Source organism: Haliotis cracherodii, unplaced genomic scaffold (assembly GCF_022045235.1).
Source record: "Haliotis cracherodii isolate W230 unplaced genomic scaffold, xgHalCrac1.p SCAF_17, whole genome shotgun sequence".
Classification (NCBI taxonomy): Eukaryota; Metazoa; Mollusca; class Gastropoda; order Lepetellida; family Haliotidae; genus Haliotis; species Haliotis cracherodii.
The window spans coordinates 3,773,122-3,798,374 of NW_027266272.1; the positions used below are offsets into that span (position 1 = coordinate 3,773,122).

Sequence of the window (25,253 nt, forward strand, 5' to 3'; positions counted from 1 at the left end):
TAGGTCCTTCTTACACGCAGTGTGGAGCCAGGCAGTGTAAATCTTCCTTACACCCAGTTGGGAGCCAGGCAGTGAAGATCTTCCTTACACCCAGTGTGGAGCCAGGCAGTGTAGATCCTTCTTACACCCAGTGTGGAGCCAGGCAGTGTAGATCTTCCTTATACCCAGTGGGGAGCCAGGCAGTGTAGATCTTCCTTACACCCAGTGGGGAGCCAGGCAGTGTAGATCCTTCTTACACCCTGTGGGGAGCCAGGCAGTGTAGATCTTCCTTATACCCATTGGGGAGCCAGGCAGTGTAGATCTTCCTTATTCCCTGTGTGGAGCCAGGCAGTGTAGATCCTTCTTACACCCTGTGGGGAGCTAGGCAGTGTAGATCTTCCTTATACCCAGTGTGGAGCCAGGCAGTGTAGGTCCTTCTTACACCCAGTGGGGAGCCAGACAGTGTAGATCCTTCTTACACCCAGTGGGGAGCCAGGCAGTGTAGATCCTTCTTACACCCAGTGGGGAGCCAGGCACTGTAGGTCCTTCTTACACCCAGTGGGGAGCCAGGCAGTGTAGATCCTTCTTACACCCAGTGTGGAGCCAGGCAGTGTAGATCCTTCTTACACCCAGTGGGGAGCCAGGCAGTGTAGATCCTTCTTACACCCAGTGGGGAGCCAGGCAGTGTAGGTCCTTCTTACACCCAGTGGGGAGCCAGGCAGTGTAGGTCCTTCTTACACCCAGTGGGGAGCCAGGCAGTGTAGATGCTTCTTACACCCTGTGTGGAGCCAGGCAGTGTAGATCCTTCTTACACCCAGTGTGGAGCCAGGCAGTGTAGATATTTCTTATTCCCTGTGTGGAGCCAGGCAGTGTAGGTCCTTCTTACACCCAGTGGGGAGCCAGACAGTGTAGGTCCTTCTTACACCCAGTGTGGAGCCAGGCAGTGTAGATCCTTCTTACACCCAGTGTGGAGCCAGGCAGTGTAGGTCCTTCTTACACCCAGTGGGGAGCCAGGCAGTGTAGGTCCTTCTTACACCCTGTGTGGAGCCAGGCAGTGTAGATCCTTCTTACACCCAGTGGGGAGCCAGGCAGTGTAGGTCCTTCTTACACCCAGTGGGGAGCCAGACAGTGTAGGTCCTTCTTACACCCAGTGTGGAGCCAGACAGTGTAGGTCCTTCTTACACCCAGTGTGGAGCCAGGCAGTGTAGATCCTTCTTACACCCAGTGTGGAGCCAGGCAGTGTAGATCCTTCTTACACCCAGTGGGGAGCCAGGCAGTGTAGGTCCTTCTTACACCCAGTGTGGAGCCAGGCAGTGTAGGTCCTTCTTACACCCTGTGTGGAGCCAAGCAGTGTAGGTCCTTCTTACACCCAGTGGGGAGCCAGACAGTGTAGATCCTTCTTACACCCAGTGTGGAGCCAGGCAGTGTAGATCCTTCTTACACCCAGTGTGGAGCCAGGCAGTGTAGGTCCTTCTTACACCCAGTGGGGAGCCAGGCAGTGTAGATCTTCCTTATACCCAGTAGGGAGCCAGGCAGTGTAGATCCTTCTTACACCCAGTGGGGAGCCAGGCAGTGTAGATCCTTCTTACACCCAGTGTGGAGCCAGGCAGTGTAGGTCCTTCTTACACCCAGTGGGGAGCCAGGCAGTGTAGATCTTCCTTATACCCAGTAGGGAGCCAGGCAGTGTAGATCCTTCTTACACCCAGTGGGGAGCCAGGCAGTGTAGGTCCTTCTTACACCCTGTGTGGAGCCAGGCAGTGTAGGTCCTTCTTACACCCAGTGTGGAGCCAGGCAGTGTAGATCTTCCTTATACCCTGTGTGGAGCCAGGCAGTGTAGGTCCTTCTTACACCCAGTGTGGAGCCAGGCAGTGTAGATCTTCCTTATACCCTGTGTGGAGCCAGGCAGTGTAGGTCCTTCTTACACCCAGTGTGGAGCCAGGCAGTGTAGATCTTCCTTATACCCTGTGTGGAGCCAGGCAGTGTAGGTCCTTCTTACACCCAGTGTGGAGCCAGGCAGTGTAGATCTTCCTTATACCCTGTGTGGAGCCAGGCAGTGTAGGTCCTTCTTACACCCAGTGTGGAGCCAGGTGTTATAGGTCCCCTCACTCAGGTGAAGATCCTGATTAGACCTGGTGTATGTGTCTGTTGAGTGTGTGTGGTGTTGTTGCAGGGGTGTGCGCGACGACATCGACCAGGAAGATGAGATGGAGTCCTACTTCCGCTACATGGAGGAAAACCCTATGGCTGGTGTCATTGTGGATGAGGACGACGGCATCGAGTATGATGAAGATGGTAACGTCATCCTCCCTGAGCGGAATAAGGTCGGTGCCATCGGAGAAAATCTTAAATTGACCAGCGTTATTAGAGAATACAATTTCTTACGATCATCTGAAGGCTTAAAAAAATAATGGCATTGGTTCTCAGGCACCACCCGCAGCATCATTAAGTTTGCCGCACATTTTTTTATGTTTCCATTTTTAATTTTTTGAAAAAAAATCCTTAAATATTCCAAGTCCAACGGTAGTCAAATACTATATTCCAGTATTTTACTCATCAAGGACTACATTTATGTAGGGAGACCCTTTCCCAGGCTGATAGTACAGAATTATTTATCTGGTTACATAACTATTTATTTGGTTACATACTAGTTTGAACAAAATAAAATAATGAAAAAAAATGGACACGGCCACCCGCACTATGTTTTCAAAAAACATTTCCTGAGAACCAATTCTTTTTTTTTTTAAATCTAATGCTATTGGGTATGTGACCTAATTAACAGATGATAGCTATTTCTGGATTAGTTTCAGAGACGAATACTCACTGTAATCTTAATCTCTGCATAGCAGAACAGAAAATACAATTGAAATGGTAAATCATCATATATATTGATGTTGTATCACAAATTTCACATTTTCATTGACCAAGTTGGTTATCTCTCATTCATTCACATGAGGCAATACAATGTAGCTTTTACTGTGCATAATACTCAAACAAACGTTTTTCCTGAAATACTGAACCCCTCGAGGGGGTAGCACATTATGCTTGGGTGTGCACTATAGTCATGAAAATATGTTATGAGGAATTATTATTTGTTTTCAATGTGTGATTAAAAGATAGTTTTAGTCCTCAACCCTTCACTTGCACATCTATGAGTGAGTGACAGAACATCTAAGTTTCATGTTGGTTGATCTATAAATTTCCTTATCTTATATTAAGATATAAGAAAGAAAGAAAACTATATGATCCTACAAAAAGACTAGAATGAAGTCAATCTTTGTTCTGATGAAGAAACGTTTCCTGAGTAGTCTGTCATATATTAGGTATCCCTCATATGATTAAATCTGCCACTGTAAACTATGTGCCCTTGGGTCTCAAACTGAGCAAAAGTCGTCATATTGTTTAAATTTGGGATATTTTTTCTTTCAGGAGTTCAGAAGTACAGTAACAATGTACTTTATCATTGCATTAGAAGTTCAAGAGTACAGTAACAATGTACTTTATCATTGCATTAGAAGTTCAGAAGTACAGTAACAATGTACTTTATCATTGCATTAGAAGTTCAGAAGTACAGTAACAATGTACTTTATCATTGCATTAGAAGTTCAGAAGTACAGTAACAATGTACTTTATCATTGCATTAGAAGTTCAGGAGTACAGTAACAATGTACTCTATCATTGCATTAGAAGTTCAGAAGTACAGTAACAATGTACTTTATCATTGCATTAGAAGTTCAGGAGTACAGTAACAATGTACGTTATCATTGCATTAGAAGTTCAGAAGTACAGTAACAATGTACTTTATCATTCCATTAGAAGTTCAGAAGTACAGTAACAATGTACTTTATCATTGCATTAGAAGTTCAGGAGTACAGTAACAATGTACTTTATCATTGCATTAGAAGTTCAGAAGTACAGTAACAATGTACGTTATCATTGCATTAGAAGTTCAGAAGTATAGTAACAATGTACTTTATCATTGCATTAGAAGTTCAGAAGTACAGTAACAATGTACTTTATCATTGCATTAGAAGTTCAGGAGTACAGTAACAATGTACTTTATCATTGCATTAGAAGTTCAGAAGTACAGTAACAATGTACTTTATCATTGCATTAGAAGTTCAGAAGTACAGTAACAATGTACTTTATCATTGCATTAGAAGTTCAGGAGTACAGTAACAATGTACTTTATCATTGCATTAGAAGTTCAGGAGTACAGTAACAATGTACTTTATCAATGCATTAGAAGTTTAGGAGTATAGTAACAATGTACTTTATCAATGCATTAGAAGTTCAGGAGTACAGTAACAATGTACTTTATCAATGCATTAGAAGTTCAGGAGTATAGTAACAATGTACTTTATCATTGCATTAGAAGTTCAGGAGTACAGTAACAATGTACTTTATCAATGCATTAGAAGTTCAGAAGTACAGTAACAATGTACTTTATCAATGCATTAGAAGTTCAGGAGTATAGTAACAATGTACTTTATCATTGCATTAGAAGTTCAGAAGTACAGTAACAATGTACTTTATCATTGCATTAGAAGTTCAGGAGTACAGTAACAATGTACTTTATCATTGCATTAGAAGTTCAGAAGTACAGTAACAATGTACTTTATCATTGCATTAGAAGTTCAGGAGTACAGTAACAATGTACTTTATCATTGCATTAGAAGTTCAGAAGTACAGTAACAATGTACTTTATCATTGCATTAGAAGTTCAGAAGTACAGTAACAATGTACTTTATCATTGCATTAGAAGTTCAGGAGTACAGTAACAATGTACTTTATCAATGCATTAGAAGTTCAGGAGTACAGTAACAATGTACTTTATCATTGCATTAGAAGTTCAGGAGTACAGTAACAATGTACTTTATCAATGCATTAGAAGTTCAGGAGTATAGTAACAATGTACTTTATCAATGCATTAGAAGTTCAGGAGTACAGTAACAATGTACTTTATCAATGCATTAGAAGTTCAGGAGTATAGTAACAATGTACTTTATCAATGCATTAGAAGTTCAGAAGTACAGTAACAATGTACTTTATCATTGCATTAGAAGTTCAGGAGTACAGTAACAATGTACTTTATCATTGCATTAGAAGTTCAGGAATACAGTAACAATGTACTTTATCATGGCATTCAATGGAGTAATGTAAGACTAAGCACTAAGCCCCTCCCCTGTACTCCCCAGTGACATACAAGTCACCTTTATAAAGCCATTAGTTTATTACTGTCCTTAATATTTTGGAAATTTAACTTACGTTTTCTACAGATTTGGAGGAAACGTGCAATTAGCACTGATGGATTCAGACCATGTTCAATTTGTGACAGACATGGACATCATCATTGTGATAATATGTAAATGTTGAGTAGACAAACAAACCTATTGCAAGGTTTCTGGGTTTTATCAGGTCCCCAGTAACCTATGCTGGTCGTAACAGGCAACCAAAGGATTGATGTCAGGTTTAGTGATCTGCTTGATGGCGTGGCATCATACCCCTATTGGATGGATCGTTGCTCACAATATCCACCACTGGATTGTCCGGTCCAGACTCAAGCATTTTCAGGCTGCTGTCATATAGCTGGAATATTGCTGAGTGCTGCATTGAACAACAAACAAAGAAACTATTACCATGGTTACAAGGGCCAGAGGTCACACAAACTGGAACTATTTCCACTTGTATGTTTGAGTGCCCCGCTGTAGGTTGTCGATTGGGTTAACTGTCCAGGACTATAATGACACTATTCAAACACAGATAATCGACCCCCTGCCGCCGATGGACCACTCGGAGATAGACTACAACAGTTTCGTGAAGAACTTCTATGTGGCCCACGATGACATCAAGACGCTGACAAAGCAGGAAGTGGACGACCTTCGCTTCAAACTTGGGATCAAGGTCAGATCATATCAGATTGATTGTATCATTTATTACTTTGGGGTCACTGGCGACCTGTGGTTTAAAGTGTCACAAGTTGTGTTAGGTGTTGTTAGGTCTTGTAATCCAAGATCCTCCACTGATGGGTTTTTGAATCCTAGATCCTACTTGTCGTGCAGAGTTGTGTCCCTTAGTTATTGTCTGGATCCAATATGGCTTTTTGAATCCAAGATCCTCCCTTGTGGGGTATGTGGGACTGCACAAGGGGAAATTCGGCACTGCTTTGAAATGAGGTGAGGTAAATGGCCGACTGTGCTTGGTAAGCGTTGCTCTGGGTGTTAAATATGTGGGGTCTCCTTAGGCATGTCAGGCACATGACTGTTTGACATTTGCCTCTGTTCACCAAGCAGTGAATGGGTACCTGGTTGAATCCTGCCCAGGGAGCTGAGAAAGCAATTTGAATGCAAAGTAATCTTTTGATTTAACATTATTATTGTTGTTTTGTTGTCGTTATTATCATCTGTGGTCTGTAAGCACCATGCCCATGCATGGGTTTCACTACCTTGAGCTTAAGTCAGGTTTGGCTCACCTTCCACGGAAAGCCGAAATTAACGCATGCCATAACAACGGATATGATTGTCAGAGGAGACATAAAGTCTTCTCAAATAACATGTTTATGTCATGGAGCTGTCAGGTCAAGATATGTGTTACATAAATGATTTTACAAGATATTCAGATTCATGATGAAACTACTGAAAAATACTTACATTGTCTGCAGCTTATCCAGACCATGTTGGTGACATGCAAAATGTTGACTTTGTTTTACAATAAGAAAGTGTTTTTCATGTGTTACTTCACTTTACAATCCAGGTATCTTAATGCAAATTTACAAACAAAGATTTGGGTCATCCGACATTTTGTGTGTATCACATACCGTTATCTCTGTACACAGGTGTCTGGTGTTGATCCCCCCAGACCTGTCACCAGCTTCGCCCACTTTGGCTTTGACGAGCAGCTGCTGCACACAGTTCGCAAGGCGGAGTACTCACAACCCATGCCCATTCAGGCCCAGGTGAGTGCTTGCACAAATAGTGGTCCCAACGTACACAGACAGAGTGTTCCCAACATAGACAGTGTGTTCACAACCCATGCCCATTCAGGCTTGCACAGATAGTCACATTCGTGAGCAACTCGTGTTATTCCGGGACAAGCCGAACAGCGACTCGTGCCCCTCTCATGCCCATTCAGGCCCAGGTGAGTACTTGCACAAATAGTCAATCTCATTCAAATCAAATCTAAGTTCTCGCTGCTGCTAAACAAAGATCTGAGGACATCCCATTATGGGTCACTTCAGAACAGCCTTTCGTGAACTTTGTCCGACCTTGAAACGACTAACAAGAAGTTGACATCAGCCAATTAGAAAGCAGCTTTCTCTAGCTTGCAACCTGGCACTCGTTACAACCTAGCGACTTCCATTTCAGACTACGCTTGAAAAATATGTTGACACAGTTCTCGATTAAAATTTTGAAAACTGAACAAACGAACATTCCGGAATGTCTGATATATGGTTGAGATTGTATGGCAGTGCTTCCCACGTACTGTGGAACGCCTTCTCCATTCAAATGTTTATCCCACGGAAGCAAGAGATAGACGATAATTTTGATGGAATCTGTCGTAGGGGCCGTAACTGTTGTTCTGAATACCCCGTGTTAAAGTTTTTGAGGTTGCATGATTAGAAAACACATTCCAACTGTCACTTTCATGATCTGGTAAGAAACGCTTTGATTGGTCGGATGAAAGGTCGTTCTGACTTGACCCATAATGGGATGTCCTCAGATCTTTGTTTAGCGATAGCGAGAACTAAGATCTTATTTTAGCCAGGTCAGTTCATGTACAGCCAGAGTGCTCCTAGGGAGTTGAGGAAGCAGCACAGATTGTTGTCCGATATGTGGTGAGGTGAAATTGGGTTAATTCACATTCAAGATTATTGGACTTACATAGCAACATGGATGCATGTGTGTGCATGACTGCTTGCACTAGTCCGAACTGATGTTGCTTTTATAGCGCTAGCCCACTGAGATACCATGCCGCAGTACACATTGCTACCCTACAGACACAGTATACCGACTCCAAGCCGACCAGTCCTTGTTTTAGCCCCTTTATACCAAGCGTCAGGCAGGGTAACAACAAGTACCATCTTTTTATGTCTTTTGGTATGACACATCCAGGAATAGAACCACTGACCTTTCAGATTCCTGTCTGATATGAAGTTACCAACCTGTTCTGAATGATGTACAAAAGTCTCTGCAAAGATGTATTTATTTTAAGAACAAATGGTACAGCAAATGTTTATCAGTATTTAATATCACATATCACGTTCATCAATAGCATAGAGGGGTATACATGTAAACATCTGATAATTCAACTGGGCAGTTGCAGTGCTTGGATAGTTCAATGTATCGCTAAGTGTATTGTTCCCCCTTGATTATGTCTGTTCCCTTCACCACCAGGGCGTTCCCATAGCGATGAGTGGCAGAGACATCATCGGCATTGCCAAGACCGGAAGTGGAAAGACTGCAGCGTTCGTGTGGCCTCTACTCATCCACATCATGGATCAGGTGGGTTGCTGGTGTACACACAAGACACACACAAGACACACACAAGACACACACACACGACACACACAAGACACACACATGACACACACAAGACAAACACAAGACAAACACACCACACACACAAGACACACACAAGACACACAAGACACACACAAGACAAACACACCACACACCACACACATACGACCCACACACGACACATACGACACACACACGACACACAAGACTCACACACAAAACACACACACGACACACACAAGGCACACACAAGACACACACACAAGACACACACAAGACACACACAAGACACACACAAGACACACACAAGACACACACATGACACACAAGACACACATGACACACACAAGACACACAAGACACACACAAGACACACAAGACACACACAGGGCACACACAAGACACACACAAGACACACACAAGACACACATGACACACATGACACACAAGACACACACAAGACACACACATGACACACACAAGACACGTGATGACATTAGTCATGACAGTTGTGATGATATTTGTGATGACATTAGTCATGATAGTTGTGATGACATTTGTGATGACATTAGTGGTGACTTTAGAGATGACGTTTGTTATGACAATATTGATGACATTAGTGATGACATTAGAGATGACGTTTGTGATGACATTTGTGATGACATTAGTGAAGACAATAGTGATGACAATAGTGATGACATAAGAGATGGCATCAATGATGACATTAGTGAAGACAATAGTGATGACATTAGTAATGAGATCAGTGATGGCATTAATGATGACATAAGTGGTGACATTAGAGATGACGTTTCTTATGACATTTGTGATGACATTAGAGAAGACAATAGTGATGACGATTGTGATGACATCAATGATGACATTTGTGTTGACAATAGTAATGACATTAGTGATGAGATCAGTGATGGCATTAATGATGACATAAGTGATGACATTAGAGATGATGTTTATGATGACATCAGTGATGACATTAGAGAAGACAATAGTGATGACGATTGTGATGACATCAATGATGACATTTGTGTTGACAATAGTAATGACATTAGTGGTGAGATCAGTGATGGCATTAATGATGGCATAAGTGGTGACATAAGAGATCACGTTTCTTATGACATTTGTGATGACATTTGTGATGACATTAGAGATGACGTTTGTGATGACATCAATGACGTTTGTGATGACATTAGTGATGACATATGTGGTGACATTAATGATGACACTAGTGGTGACATAAGAGGTGACGTTTCTTATGCCATTTGTGATGACGTTTGTGATGACATTAGTGATGACATTACTGATGACATATGTGGTGACATTAGAGATGACGTTTGTGATGACATTAATGATGACATTATTGATGACATTTGTCAAGACATTAATGATAGCATTAGTGGTGACATAAGAGATGACGTTTCATATGACATTTGTGATGACATTAATCTCGACATTATTGATGACATTATTGATGACATTTGTCAAGACATGTGTGAAGACATTAGTGATGACATTAGTGATGACATGACATTAATGATGACATTTGTGATGACATTAGTGATGACATTAGTGATGACATTTGTGATGACATTTGTGATGACATTAGTGATGACATTAATGATGACATTTGTGATGACACTAGTGATGACATTTGTGATGACAATAATGATGACATTAGTGATGACAATAGTGATGACATTAGTGATGACATTTGTGATGACATTAATAATGACATTTGTGATGACACTAGTGATGACATTATTGATGACATTAGTTATGACATTTGTGATGACACTAGTGATGACATTAGTGATGACATTTGTGATGACACCAGTGATGACATTAGTGCAGGGGAAATGATTTGAGCTCCAAGAAAAGCTCTAAGATAAGTTCATGAATAGATTCATTATTTAAGTTCCTAGGACTATATAGACCTATATGTAACCTATATCTCTGGGTACACTAGGAAAGATTGAAATATGTATGATATGACATTATGTTTGGGAGCTCTAGAATTAGGGTTATGATGATTAGGAGCTCTAGAATAAGGTACATGATGTTTATTAGCTCTAGAATTAGGGACATGATGTGTAGGAGCTCTGGAATTAGGGACATAATGTTTAGGAGCTCTAGAATTAGGGACATGATGTTTAGGAGCTCTAGAATTAGGGACCTGATGTTTAGGTGCTCTAGAATTAGGGACATGATGTTTAGAGCTCTAGAATTAGGGACGTGATGTTAAGGTGCTCTAGAATTAGATACATGGTGTTTAGGTGCTCTAGAATTAGGGAAATGATGTTTATTAGCTCTAGAATTAGGGACATGATGTTCAGGATCTCTAGAATTAGGGACATGATGTTCAGGATCTCTAGAATTAGGGACATCATGTTTAGGAGCTCTAGAATTAGGGACATTATGTTTAGGATCTCTAGAATTAGGGACATGATGTTTAGAGCTCTAGAATTAGGGACGTGATGTTAAGGTGCTCTAGAATTAGGGACATGATGTTTAGAGCTCTAGAATTAGGGATGTGATGTTAAGGTGCTCTAGAATTAGGGTCATGATGATTAGGAGCTCTAGAACAAGGGACATGATGTTTAGGTGCTCTAGAATTAGGGACATAATGTTTAGGAGCTCTAGAATTAGGGACATGATGTTTAGGAGCTCTAGAATTAGGGATGTGATGTTTAGGTGCTCTAGAATTGGGGACATGGTGTTTAGGAGCTCTAGAATTAGGGACATGATGTTTAGAGCTCTAGAATTAGGGACGGGATGTTTAGGTGCTCTAGAATTAGGGACCTGATGTTTATTAGCTCTAGAATTAGGGACATGATGTTCAGGATCTCTTGAATTAGGGACATGATGTTTAGGTGCTCTAGAATTAGGGACATGATGTTCAGGAGCTCTAGAATTAGGGACATGATGTTTAGAGCTCTAGAATTTGGGACGTGATGTTTAGATGCTCTAGAATTAGGGACATGATGTTTATTAGCTCTAGAATTAGGGACATGATGTTTAGGAGCTCTAGAATTAGGGACATGATGTTTAGGAGCTCTATAATTGGGGACATTAAGATTAGGAACTATAGAATTAGGGATGTGATGTTTATTAGCTCTAGAATTAGGGACATGATGTTTAGGAGCTCTAGAATTTGGGACGTGATGTTTAGGTGCCCTAGAATTAGGGACATGATGTTATGTGCTTTAGAATTAGGGACATGATATTTATTTAATTTATTATTATTTATTACTCCTTTATCAGGTGAACAATGTTGTTAAAATCCCATACTAGTCCAATATAATGCCTCTTTGCATGAAGATCTGTCAAACTATCTCATAGTGAAATAATATTCACCAATGGATAATGTTCTTGGTGACTCACTGAAGACTCAAAGTGGACACCTAAACATCTTTATGAGTGCTGTGTTGCACCTTTCTTTCCCTGTATTCAGACATGTTGTTTTTCTGCAGAAAGAGTTAGAGCCTGGAGATGGACCAGTCGGCTTGATCCTGGCACCAACGAGAGAATTGTCGCAACAGGTGACCCCCAATAATGCTGAATTTCCTTTTTATGCTTAGGCTAAAAAACAATAATAGTCTTGGTTCTCAGGCACTGCCTGCATCATCATAAAGTGTGTCGCACTTTTCGTTTTTATTTCCATTTCAAATTTTTAAAAGAAAATCCTTAAATATTCCAACTCAAACAGTAGTCAAATACTGTCTTGCAGTATTTAATTCATCAAGGAATACATTTATGTAGAAAGGCCCTTTCCCAGGTTGATTGTACACAATTGTTTATCTGTTTACACATCTGTTTATTTGGTTACATACTAGTTTGAACAACCAAAAAAGAAAAAGAAAAAAAAAGGACACCGCCTGCACTATATTTAAAAAAAACATTGCCTGAGAACCAATCTTTTCTTTTTTTAATCCTTATTCTGATTATTGTACCAGTTTTTTATGTTATAAAGTTCTAGAACTTTTGAAAAGGCTACTAATTCTACTTGAAAAAGAATAGTAAATTTGTGAGGAATTTTCTGAATATTTTTAAATATTGGTGTCAAGCAGTGTGTATTGAGCAAGTAGTCGCTGAATATCGTATGGAGCTGATTAGGGACGGGTTGTGTTTCATGGAGGGTGGTAGGATGGGGTGGTGGGGTTGGTCTTAGGACTGTATCGTATGTTACTCACCCCCTGATACATGTAACATTTTTCATGACCACCCACCCACACAAATATATACCTATTTTATTGAAAAAAGTAGAACACTCTTTTTTGTCATGGATTGTCCTAGCTCAAGAATTTTTTAAGTGTATGGTAAAGTATGGGAGTTTTGATCGTCTTAGTGCTGTGACTGTCATAAGTCTATGATAGAGAATGGAAGTTACAGTCATCTTAGTACTACGACTTTCGTAAATCTATGTTAAAGTTTGGGAGTTATGGTCGCCTAAGCACTGCAATTGTTGTAAGTCTATGTTAATGTATAGGAGTTATGATCGTCTTAGTGCTGCAATTGTCGTAAGTCTATGTTAAGGTATGGGAGTTATGATTGTCTTAGCGCTAAGATTGTCGTAAGTCTATGTTAAGGTATGTGAGTTTTGATTATCTTAGCACTAAGATTGTCGTAAGTCTATGTTAAGGTATGGGAGATTTGATTATCTTAGCACTAAGATTGTCGTAAGTCTATGTTAAGGTATGTGAGTTATGATCGTCTTAGCGCTAAGATTGTCGTAAGTCTATGTTAAGGTATGGGAGTTTTGATCGTTTTAGCTACATTTTCTCTGTACTGAATGTTTTCCGCCTCCAGATATATCAAGAGGCTAAGAAGTTCGGGAAAGTGTACAACATCCGCGTGGTGTGCGCGTACGGTGGAGGCAGCATGTGGGAGCAGACCAAGGCGTGTCAGGAGGGCTGCGAGATCATCGTGGCCACGCCCGTCAGTGCCTCATTTCCATCACATCTCTTATTCTAGAACACTGTTACTGATAGAAGGAGCTGTAGTGTAATCGTGGGGTCCCCCGAGATGAGGGGGACTGGTGATGATGTGCAGGGGAAAGATTTGACCATCTAGATGGGAGCTTGCAGATTATGGAAACCAAGAGCTCTAAGATTAGGGATGACAGGAAAATGGCCATAAAGATTAGGGACATCAAGATAAGGATTTTTAGGATTCCAGACATCAAGAAGTTTAGAATACAGGACTCCAAGATGGGGATCTCTAGAATTTCGGATATCATTACTAGGAGCTCAAGAATAATCAAAATCAGGATTACTAGATTAAGGGTCATACAGATTGGGAGCTCTGGAATAAGGGTCACCAAGATTAGGAGCTCTAGGGTTAGGGATACAAAGATAAGGAGCTCTAGAATAAGGGTCACCAATATTAGGATCTATAGAATAGATGACACCATGTGTAGGAAGCCTTGAATTAGAAACATCAAGATTAGGTGCTCCAGAATTAGAGACGCAAAGGTAACGGAGATGATATATGGAGCAGTGATTAGAAACTCCAAGATTAAGAACACCAAGGCGAACTTACTGAGACTAGGGACCCAAATAAGTAGTTGAACCTTTAGTTTATAGACAAACTTGTCATTGACATGCAGAATGTACTGAAGACGAAGTGTTATATCTCACATTTTTTTATTCTGTATCATAGAAGTGGCAGCAACTCTTGCCCCATCTCTTACTGTTCTCTCATGTTAAAGGGCCGGTTGATTGACCTGGTGAAGAAAAAGGCTACCAACCTGCGGCGAGTGACGTACCTTGTGTATGACGAGGCGGACCGCATGTTTGACATGGGCTTTGGTGAGTGTTGACCTGGTGTATGACGAGGTGGATGACATGTTTGACATTGGCTTTGGTGTGTGATGACCTCGTGTTGACGAGGCGGCTGCATGTTTGACATTGGCTTTGGTGTGTGATGACCTCGTGTTGACGAGGCGGCTGCATGTTTGACATTGGCTTTGGTGTGTGATGACCTCGTGTTGACGAGGTGGCTGCATGTTTGACATTGGCTTTGATGTGTAATGACCTCGTGTATGACGAGGTGGATGACATGTTTGACATTGGCTTTGATGTGTGATGACCTCGTGTATGACGAGGTGGATGACATGTTTGACATTGTCTTTGGTGTGTGATGATGAGGTGGATGACATATTCGTTGTTTGACGTACCTGTTGTATTGTCAGGCAGACCGCATGTTTGACATGGGCTTTGGTGTGTGATGACTGGTGTATGACGAGGTGGATGACATGTTTGATATTGGCTTTGGTGTGTGATGACCTGGTGTATGACGAGGTGGATGACATGTTTGACATTGGCTTTGGTGTGTGATGACCTGGTGTATGACGAGGTGGATGACATGTTTGACATTGGCTTTGGTGTGTGATGACCTGGTGTATGACGAGGTGGATGACATGTTTGACATTGGCTTTGGTGTGTGATGACCTGGTGTATGACGAGGTGGATGACATGTTTGACATTGGCTTTGGTGTGTGATGACCTGGTGTATGACGAGGTGGATGACATGTTTGACATTGTCTTTGGTGTGTGATGACCTGGTGTATGACGAGTTGGATGACATATTCGTTGTTTGACGTACCTTGTGTATGACGAGACAGACCGCATGTTTGACATGGGCTTTGGTGTGTGATGACCTAGTGTAGGACAAAATGAATAGCATGTTTGCCCTGATCTCCAGTGTTTGACATACATGGTTTATGATCAGGCAGAACGCCTGTTTGACATAGGCATCAATTGTTTGGTTTTATCAATGTATCACATATGAATAGAGAACACATGAGCTATTGTTTCTCTTGTTTGATGATGATTACATTGTGTTTGGGTTGGCATGGCAAGATGATCTGTGGACAGAGAGATTTACACTTCATATGTTATGGTCTTGTTGGGCAAGCAAAATGTCAAAGCTGTTTAATTGTTTTGGTTCCGATTCCTTTCAGAGCCACAAGTGAGATCCATAGCCAACCATGTCCGCCCAGACCGACAGAGTGAGTACACGCCACACATCTTAAGCTAGAGTCTTCATGACCACATATATTCTTTGAAAGAAATATTCAGAATTTGAAATATGAATATTTAGACTCAATTCTAAGAATGTTTGCTGGCATGATGTAAAGTATTTAATGTTCTCTTTGAGTTTTAATTCCTCGTGGCTAAATGGAACTGATAGAATGAAACCTGATGAACAGTAGGTGGCCCAGTCATCTGAGGCACGGCAGTTGTCACGGTTTCAGGGTTTGTCTGCACCTTGCCCATGCTGGTTGGTTGCCATAATGAAAAAGATATATGCATTATGTGCATCGAGAAATCACAATTTGAAAAACAGGAACGTGATCCAACATTAGAAATTGGCACTAGTCCCGTAGTCCTTACCAAACTGCCCAATAGTGAAGGTATCATAAGGCATATAGAAATTTGCCCTTTTTTTAATCATTATTGGACTAGTGGACTAAAACTGTCAGCTTCTGTCGCTGTGATCACAAGTTCTTCCAATGTGTTTATGACCAAGTGTTGATGTAGTGGTTGGGTTCCAGCTCTGCTGTTCAGCGCCACCTTCAGGCGGAGAGTGGAGAAACTGGCTCGGGACATCCTCATCGACCCCATCCGGGTTGTGCAAGGGGAAGTGGGAGAGGTGGGTACCGTGTGAAGTGAAGGTTGTGTTACCCTGCGGTCTGCAGTAGGACAAATGTCCACCTGTAGATAACCCAGTCCGTAGTGTGACAAATGGCAATGTATTTCGACCTGTAGATAACTGAGTTCGAGTATGACAAATGTCAACCTGTAGATAACCGAGTCCGCAGTAGGACAAATGGCAATGTATTTCGACCTGTAGATAACTGAGTTCGAGTATGACAAATGTCAACCTGTAGATAACCGAGTCCGCAGTAGGACAAATGGCAATGTATTTCGACCTGAAGATGACTGAGTCTGAAGTATGGCAGCTGTCTATGTATAGGTCGACCTGTAGATAACTGAGTCTGCAGTATGGCAGCTGGCTATGTTGGTCGACCTGAAGATGACTGAGTCTACAGTATGGCAGCATACATGTAGAGAGGAGAATTTATACATAAACAATTAATACCTATTTTCATCGCAACTTCATGATATTTGCCAATATGTCTTATTAATTAAAGTGTCAGTTTAAGAATTGTAAAAAGAAAATGTCATCTGTTTAAATTTTATTAGTATATATTTATTGTGGGCAGTAGTCAGTGCAAAAGAGAGAGTTAGACAAAGTCGGATGTGAAGACCATTTCTGGTGTGCCCCGCCATGATATTGCTGGAATATTGTCGAATGTAGGGTAGAACCTAAGTCGCAACATTCCGATCTCTGAATGTGTATAATGAGTTGTAGGGTGAATGTGACTTGTGTCTTGCAGGCTAACGAGGACATCACCCAGGTAGTGGAAGTCCTGCCTCCTGGTCCAGCCAAGTGGACATGGCTTATCAAGCGACTGGTTGAGTTCACATCAAGTATGTCTGAATCCACTCTCTTTAAAATCAGATCTTTAACATCAATATTATCTCTCAGGACAATCCCTCCATCAGAGCTCAGTCAGGTGATTCCCAAGCAGACTTTCACTGCCCAGTCAAAATGTGTTGGTTTATGAGCCAATCATATGTTAGCTTTCTAAAACTATACTACTCAAAACAAGTTAAAGTACACCCACAAATGTTGTATGTTGCAACGCCCACTGGATATTACAGATTATCTATGGTCATATGAAACAATCAGGTGTTCTTTGGCTTCTAGTTTGGTCGGACAGCCTAGTGGTTAAAGCGTTCGCTCGTCACACCGAAGACCTGGGTTCGATTCCCGACATGGGCACAATGTGTGACGCCCATTTCTGGTGTACCCCGCCGAATTATTGCTGGAATATTGCTAAAAGCGGCGTAAAACCATACTCACTCACTCTTTCAATGTACTTACTTTTGGGTAAGGAAGTTGTGCGCTAAGAAACAAAGGAGTGTATGAAATTGCCACATTACTGTTATAGCTTAGCCTTTATTATTTCCTATTGGAACTGCCTGATTATGTTTCTTTTAGAGGGGTTTCATTGAAGGGTGATTTGAATGAGATTGTTCATCCATGTGTTACACCTCATCTTAAATCATTCGTCAATAACGACAATAATGATGACTGTAGTTCAAAATGTGGTATCTTTACTAAATCCTCAGTCACAACTGACCCCTTGGCCTAATTGACATTACCAAGAAACATTAAAACACATGTACATGACATCACTTGAGTGGATCGATGCTCATGATGTCAATCACCGGACTGTCTGGTCCAGACTCAATTCTTTACAGACTGTCATCAGATAGCTAGAATATTGCTGAGTGTGGCGTTAAACAACAAACAAACAAACAAACAACCAAACACAATCAAGAAGAACATATGTACATACAGTAACTAAGGATATATGATCATACATTCTACACTGTGTGAGATGGAACAAACTGTCTGTTTACAAAGGGGCATAATTCTTGTATCCCTTCTTGCATACCACTAATAATACTGTACCCTCATAACACATGGAACACAGTTGGTGTAAAACCTCAATCTGAAACATTCCAAGATTTTGGGTGTGACACTGTGACATCATATGTGAAACGATAGAGAATCTCACCAGAGATAAATCTTTCGCCTTTTACTAAAGATTATGTGGAGAGGATCATCACAATGAGAGTGTCTTGACATCAAATTTGTCAAAGCAAGTCAACTAAAGTAACAATGCCCCATAGCTTGCAATGCAATGGAATTCCCTGAAGTGTCATTTCATCCATATATTTTACTGAAACATCTCCAGGAAATTATGTTTGTGATAACAATTTGATTTATTCAGCGGGCTCCGTGTTGATCTTTGTGACAAGGAAGATGAACAGTGAGGAACTTGCCACCAATCTCAAGGCCAGGGACTTCACCGGTGAGTTGGGAGGGAGCTACATTTAGATCTCAGTAAGTGAGTGAGTTGGGGTTAACGCCGCTTTTAACAATATTCCAGTTATATCACGGCGTGTCAGCTTAATGTGGGAGGAAAGCCCGAAGTGATGCAGGTCTTAGACGCGTTTACCACTTCGGTGAAACCCATGTGCACGGGTAAGGTGCTGACAAACCTAGAAACATAATCGAGTCCGAACGGGATTCGAACCACAATCATAGGTTTCTGGCGTGTTCAAGGGATGCAAATCTGCGCAGTGAATTGCGGTGCCTTTGACAACTTGGCCACCCCCATTTGGATCTCAAGTTTTCAATATAGGGGATGTAGGAATGGACTCAGTCAATCCATCAGTTGACAAGAAGCTGTTCAGTGTTTCTCTGTGAAACTATGTATACATATCCTTCAAGTGCTGAACTTAACCCTTTCACTGTGGAGGATGTTTTGAAATAATCTTGTACATGTTGGTTCCAATAATGGTAGGTTTCCTGTTACAAACTGTTACGAACTTATCAGGCTTGTTTTTACTGGGGAACCGGTGCCCATCATTTTCACAGAAACTTAAGATAATTTATTTACAATTGTAAGCATACAAGATCTGGATGACTTTGTCTTCTTGTCAGTTTTTGGATCTCCTTTAGCTGTAACCCCCCTGCACAAGTAACATCAAGTGCGTCATCTCCATCGAATGCATCTCCCAAAACAAACAATAAATGGAGGAAGCATCGTAATGCCCCGTGCATTTGTTACACCGACCTACACCCATTTGTGAAAGGAACATTCATAGGCAACCTTAACTGTTCATGGATGTGATTCACAGGAAGAATGTTTAGTTGGACTAAAATACAAGGCAGCAACATAGTAATTGTTTTATTTGTAGGGGTCCATAAGATGATTGGGATTAAAATGTATAATTGATTTATTCAGTCCTGAATGAATAATTTATTGTTTCAGTTGGTCTACTTCACGGAGACATGGACCAGACAGAGAGGAATAATGTCATCTCCGCCTTTAAGAAGAAGGAGATGCCCATACTCGTGGCCACAGATGTTGCTGCACGTGGTCTCGACATCCCCCACATCCGGACAGTAGTCAACTACGATGTCGCCAGAGACATTGACACTCACACACACAGAATAGGCCGGACTGGAAGAGCAGGTGCTTGTCTGTAGATATCAGTGGTTGTAGAGTGGGTAGATAGACTGGAAGAGCAGGTGCTTGTCTGTAGCAGTGGTTGTTGAGTGGGTAGATAGACTGGAAGAGCAGGTGCTTGTCTGTAGCAGTGGTGGTAGAGTGGGTAGATAGACTGGAAGAGCAGGTGCTTGTCGGTAGAAATCAGTGGTTGTAGAGTGAGTAGATAGACTGGAAGAGCAGGTGCTTGTCTGTAGATATCAGTGGTTGTAGAGTGGGTAGATAGACTGGAAGAGCAGGTGCTTGTCTGTAGCAGTGGTTGTTGAGTGAGTAGATAGACTGGAAGAGCAGGTGCTTGTCTGTAGATATCAGTGGTTGTAGAGTGGGTAGACAGACTGGAAGAGCAGGTGCTTGTCTGTAGCAGTGGTGGTAGACTGGGTAGATAGACTGGAAGAGCAGGTGCTTGTCTGTAGATATCAGTGGTTGTAGAGTGGGTAGATAGACTGGAAGAGCAGGTGCTTGTCTGTAGCAGTGGTTGTTGAGTGAGTAGATAGACTGGAAGAGCAGGTGCTTGTCTGTAGATATCAGTGGTTGTAGAGTGGGTAGACAGACTGGAAGAGCAGGTGCTTGTCTGTAGCAGTGGTGGTAGACTGGGTAGATAGACTGGAAGAACAGGTGCTTGTCTGTAGATATCAGTGGTTGTAGAGTGGGTAGATAGACTGGAAGAACAGGTGCTTGTCTGTAGATATCAGTGGTTGTTGAGTGAGTAGATAGACTGGAAGAACAGGTGCTTGTCTGTAGATATCAGTGGTTGTAGAGTGGGTAGATAGACTGGAAGAGCGGGTGCTTGTCTGTAGAAATCAGTGGTTGTTGAGTGAGTAGATAGACTGGAAGAGCAGGTGCTTGTCTGTAGATATCAGTGGTTGTAGAGTGGGTAGATAAACTGGAAGAGCAGGTGCTTGTCTGTAGCAGTGGTGGTAGAGTGGGTAGATAGACTGGAAGAGCAGGTGCTTGTCTGTAGATATCACTGGTTATAGACTGGGTAGATAGACTGGAAGAGCAGGTGCTTGTCTGTAGATATCAGTGGTTGTAGAGTGGGTAGACAGACTGGAAGAGCAGGTGCTTGTCTGTAGCAGTGGTGGTAGACTGGGTAGATAGACTGGAAGAACAGGTGCTTGTCTGTAGATATCAGTGGTTGTAGAGTGGGTAGATAGACTGGAAGAACAGGTGCTTGTCTGTAGATATCAGTGGTTGTTGAGTGAGTAGATAGACTGGAAGAACAGGTGCTTGTCTGTAGATATCAGTGGTTGTAGAGTGGGTAGATAGACTGGAAGAGCGGGTGCTTGTCTGTAGAAATCAGTGGTTGTTGAGTGAGTAGATAGACTGGAAGAGCAGGTGCTTGTCTGTAGATATCAGTGGTTGTAGAGTGGGTAGATAAACTGGAAGAGCAGGTGCTTGTCTGTAGCAGTGGTGGTAGAGTGGGTAGATAGACTGGAAGAGCAGGTGCTTGTCTGTAGATATCACTGGTTATAGACTGGGTAGATAGACTGGAAGAGCAGGTGCTTGTCTGTAGATATCAGTGGTTGTAGAGTGGGTAGATAGACTGGAAGAGCAGGTGCTTGTCTGTAGATATCACTGGTTATAGACTGGGTAGATAGACTGGAAGAGCAGGTGCTTGTCTGTAGATATCAGTGGTTGTAGAGTGGGTAGACAGACTGGAAGAGCAGGTGCTTGTCTGTAGCAGTGGTTGTTGAGTGAGTAGATAGACTGGAAGAGCAGGTGCTTGTCTGTAGATATCAGTGGTTGTAGAGTGGGTAGACAGACTGGAAGAGCAGGTGCTTGTCTGTAGATATCAGTGGTTGTAGAGTGGGTAGATAGACTGGAAGAGCAGGTGCTTGTCTGTAGATATCAGTGGTTGTAGAGTGAGTAGATAGACTTTAGGAGCAGGTGCTTGTTTGAAGCAGTGGTTGTAGTGTGGGTGGACGGAGAGAGGAAGGGGGTGGTTTTTAGAGACTACGCTAAGGAATGTAGATGTCACCCTGTTTTCTGTGTTGCAGGAGAGAAGGGCTTTGCTTACACATTGATCACTGAGAAGGACAAGGAATTCGCTCCCCACCTCGTCCGCAACTTGGAAGGAGCCAATCAGAATGTGCCATCAGCTCTCATGGATATCGCAAATCAGGTATAGTCAGTAATGGTGAATCTGTCTGCAACAGTGATACAAGAGTTAGTCCTTCCATGAATATCATCTTGACTACAGAGAGATGGTTGATGTTGCAGGCTATACCTTAAATGCAGTGATATTTCTCTCATTTCTTATAGACTGATGGATGTCAGTATACAATTACAGGTTACTATAACAGTATGATATTGCAACATACTATTACTGCATACAGTTACATACAGCATACTATTATGGAACACAATTACAGCATACAGACGCAGCAGACTAATTGGCATACAATTACAGCATACTTGAACGACAAACAATTAGAGCATATGTTACGGCAGGGCAACAGTACTCAGTAGAGTATTCCAATACTGTAGAAATATTGCATTAGTAGTACATTAGTGTCTTTGACTATAGCAAAACTATTACAATAATTCAAATACCTCTAACAACCACCCAAGTCCCCTCCCTCACTCCCAGAAACCCCATGGGGATTGTGGGTAAGAATTGGTGCCCAGCAACCAATGGTTGTCGTAAGATTTGGTTTATGACGTGTCATTGTACCCAGACAGCATTGATCATTGCTCACAATATCAACCACTGGATTGTTTGGTCCAGACTTGATTATTTACAGGCTGCCATCATGTAGCTGGAATACTGCTGAGTGCGGCGCTAAACAACAAATACCCACAAACTCCAAGAAACAGGTTGCTGAGCCGGCGGATCCAGGATTTTGAACTGAATGAACAAAACTGCATGATAGTTTGACACACCATGCATCTCCACTTCATGATCTTGTGCTGGTCTGGGTTAGAATTGGAATTCAGCAATCCATAGTTGTCGTAAAAGGCAACTCATGGGATTGGGTGTTCAGGCTCTCTGACTTGGTTGATACATGTCATCGTATCCAAATTGCGTAGATCGATGCTCATGATGTCACTCACTGGATTGTCAGGTCCTGACTCTAATATTTACAGACCGTTGTCATGTAGCTGAAATATTGCCGAGTGTGGTGTTAAACAACAAACAAACAACTCTTCTCTACATGCCAGTCGGTTGTCAACTGACAGCATGATGTCTGTAGAGGTAGCAATTCTTGTGTCATTATAACGGTGACTTGTGTCCAAGGCAGGGTGACTTGTATGTTGTTTCCATTGTGTTTCAGTGTCAGTGGTTCAAGAAGAATCGCTTCAAGAAGGGGCAGGGAAAGAGAATGGGTGGCAAAGGACTCGGCTTCAAGGAAAGACCGGGACTGGGCTCTGAAAATGTTTGTAGTTGTCTCTTTTCCACATGCAACATAGTGTCTTGCTTAGAGCTGCAGAGGTTAAATCCTGGTGGTTAAAGCTTTTGCCCATCACGCTGGAGGCCTGGGTTGGATCCCACTTGTGAGGCTAATTCCAGGTGTCCCCTGCTGTGATATTGCTGGAATATTGCATGAAGTGGCAGAGAACCTCACACATTCACTGTGTGGCTTTGGCCAGATCATTTTGGAAAAAGAAAAGAACCCAAATTCATGCTAGTGCTTATCTTCCTGAAGCAAGGGAGTTGACTGACTATAAAAGTCAAGTTGCCAACCTTGCCAAACTGGGCTGGAATTTCGTGGCTTGATCGTAGTGCCACCAAAATCTGCAATTGACTGAAATCTGCACGGTAGTCATCATGTTGTACATGAACAGAAAGTCATATTCGTTTTGCAATTTTAATTGGAATAGGCATAGACGCATTAATCCAAAATGTCAGCTTAGTTCGGCAAGGGAAATTGGACTTTTACAGTAACAGTCAGTTAACTCACTTTCCATGGGAACAAGGTGCTTATTTCAGACCTTTGCTTATTTGTGGCTTATGATTTGTGCAAGAAAGAACAAATGTTTCCTTATTGAGCTGTCACCCTTACCAATGTATGCATGAGCCCTGGTACAAATGTTGTGACACCGTTCCCATAGTATCTCAATAGAGTTTTCATCTATGGCAGTACTATTGTACACTAAATATACTGTCAAAAAAAATTACCAGTCATACACCAGTTTTACAGAAAACATTGAGCCTGTGAAGATCCGGGGTAGAGTAGGTCTTCAGCAACCCAAGCTTGCAGCAAAGGCGACTATGTTTGTTGTAAGAGGTGACTAACGTGATCGGTGGGTCAGCCTCGCTGACTTGGTTGATGCACGTCATCGTATCCTAATTGCGTGGATCAATGCTCATGATATCAGTCATTGGATTGTCTGATCCAGACTCGATTATTTACAGATCGCCACCATATAGCTGGAATATTGTTGAGTGCGGCGCTAAACAACAAACAAACAAACAAACAAACAGAAGACATTTCCCGAGAGCTGCATTGGTTTATACATTTGTCAGCCTCCATTTGCTCTCTGTTTTCAAGTATTAGGACTGAGAAGGTTTGGAATCACAGCTTTGTTTATCATTATTGTTGCTCATGTTGGCAGAGCACTCGGGTTCAGGAATCAACAAGTTTCTCCAGTTACCGGGGCTTGGGTTCATCTGGACCTCAAGGGGACAGACTCACCTCCATGAAGACAGCATTCGCTGTAAGTAGCTCCTGCCTATATCCAGATCTCTGACCTCCATGAAGACAGCACTTTGCTGTAAGTAGCTCCTGCCTGTATCTAGATCTCTGACCTCCATGAAGACAGTCTTCGCTGTAAGTAGCTCCTGCCTGTATCTAGATCTCTGACCTTCATGAAGATAGCATTCGCTGTAAGTAGCTCCTGCCTATATCCAGATCTCTCACCTCCATGAAGACAGCCTTCACTGTAAGTAGCTCCTGCCTGTATCTAGATCTCTCACCTCCATGAAGACAGCATTCGCTGTAAGTAGCTCCTGCCTGTATCTAGATCTCTGACCTCCATGAAGACAGCATTCGCTGTAAGTAGCTCCTGCCTATATCTAGATCTCTCACCTCCATGAAGACAGCATTCGCTGTAAGTAGCTCCTGCCTATATTTAGATCTCTCACCTCCATGAAGACATCCTTCGCTGTAAGTAGCTCCTGCCTGTATCTAGATCTCTCACCTCCATGAAGACAGCGTTCGCTGTAAGTAGTTCCTACCACTCCTCAAAGCCCCTGCCTCTCCTCACAGTCCTCACAGCCCCTGCCTCTCCTCACAGTCCCTGCCACTCCTCACAGCCCCTGTCTCTCCTCACAGTCCCTGCCACTCCTCACAGTCTTTGCCTCTCCTCACAGTCCTTTTTACTCCTCACAGTCCTTGCCTCTCCTCACAGTCCCTGCCACTCCTCACAGTCCCTGCCTCTCCTCACAGTCCCTGCCTCTCCTCACAGTCCCTGCCACTCCTCACAGCCCCTGTCTCTCCTCACAGCCCCTGTCTCTCCTCACAGTCCTTGCCTCTCCTCACAGTCCCTGCCTCTCCTCACAGTCCCTGCCACTCCTCACAGTCCTTTTTACTCCTCACAGTCCTTGCCTCTCCTCACAGTCCTGCCACTCCTCACAGTCCCTGCCTCTCCTC

General features: G+C 42.3%; 1 protein-coding gene across 1 annotated transcript in view; it reads left to right on the plus strand.

The window, feature by feature from the left end:
- Positions 1–25,253, plus strand: part of LOC139464841 (ATP-dependent RNA helicase DDX42-like) — a 39,312-nt gene that overhangs the window by 8,609 nt on the left and 5,450 nt on the right. Inside the window, exons 5-19 of the mRNA XM_071246372.1 lie at positions 2,150–2,300; positions 5,740–5,880; positions 6,812–6,931; positions 8,370–8,477; positions 11,978–12,046; positions 13,314–13,442; positions 14,215–14,314; positions 15,469–15,516; positions 16,063–16,160; positions 16,909–17,002; positions 18,376–18,456; positions 19,423–19,626; positions 21,657–21,781; positions 22,935–23,036; positions 24,217–24,318. Of these exons, the coding sequence (XP_071102473.1) occupies positions 2,150–2,300; positions 5,740–5,880; positions 6,812–6,931; positions 8,370–8,477; positions 11,978–12,046; positions 13,314–13,442; positions 14,215–14,314; positions 15,469–15,516; positions 16,063–16,160; positions 16,909–17,002; positions 18,376–18,456; positions 19,423–19,626; positions 21,657–21,781; positions 22,935–23,036; positions 24,217–24,318 (1,672 nt within the window). The remainder of the gene's footprint in view (positions 1–2,149; positions 2,301–5,739; positions 5,881–6,811; positions 6,932–8,369; positions 8,478–11,977; positions 12,047–13,313; positions 13,443–14,214; positions 14,315–15,468; positions 15,517–16,062; positions 16,161–16,908; positions 17,003–18,375; positions 18,457–19,422; positions 19,627–21,656; positions 21,782–22,934; positions 23,037–24,216; positions 24,319–25,253) is intronic.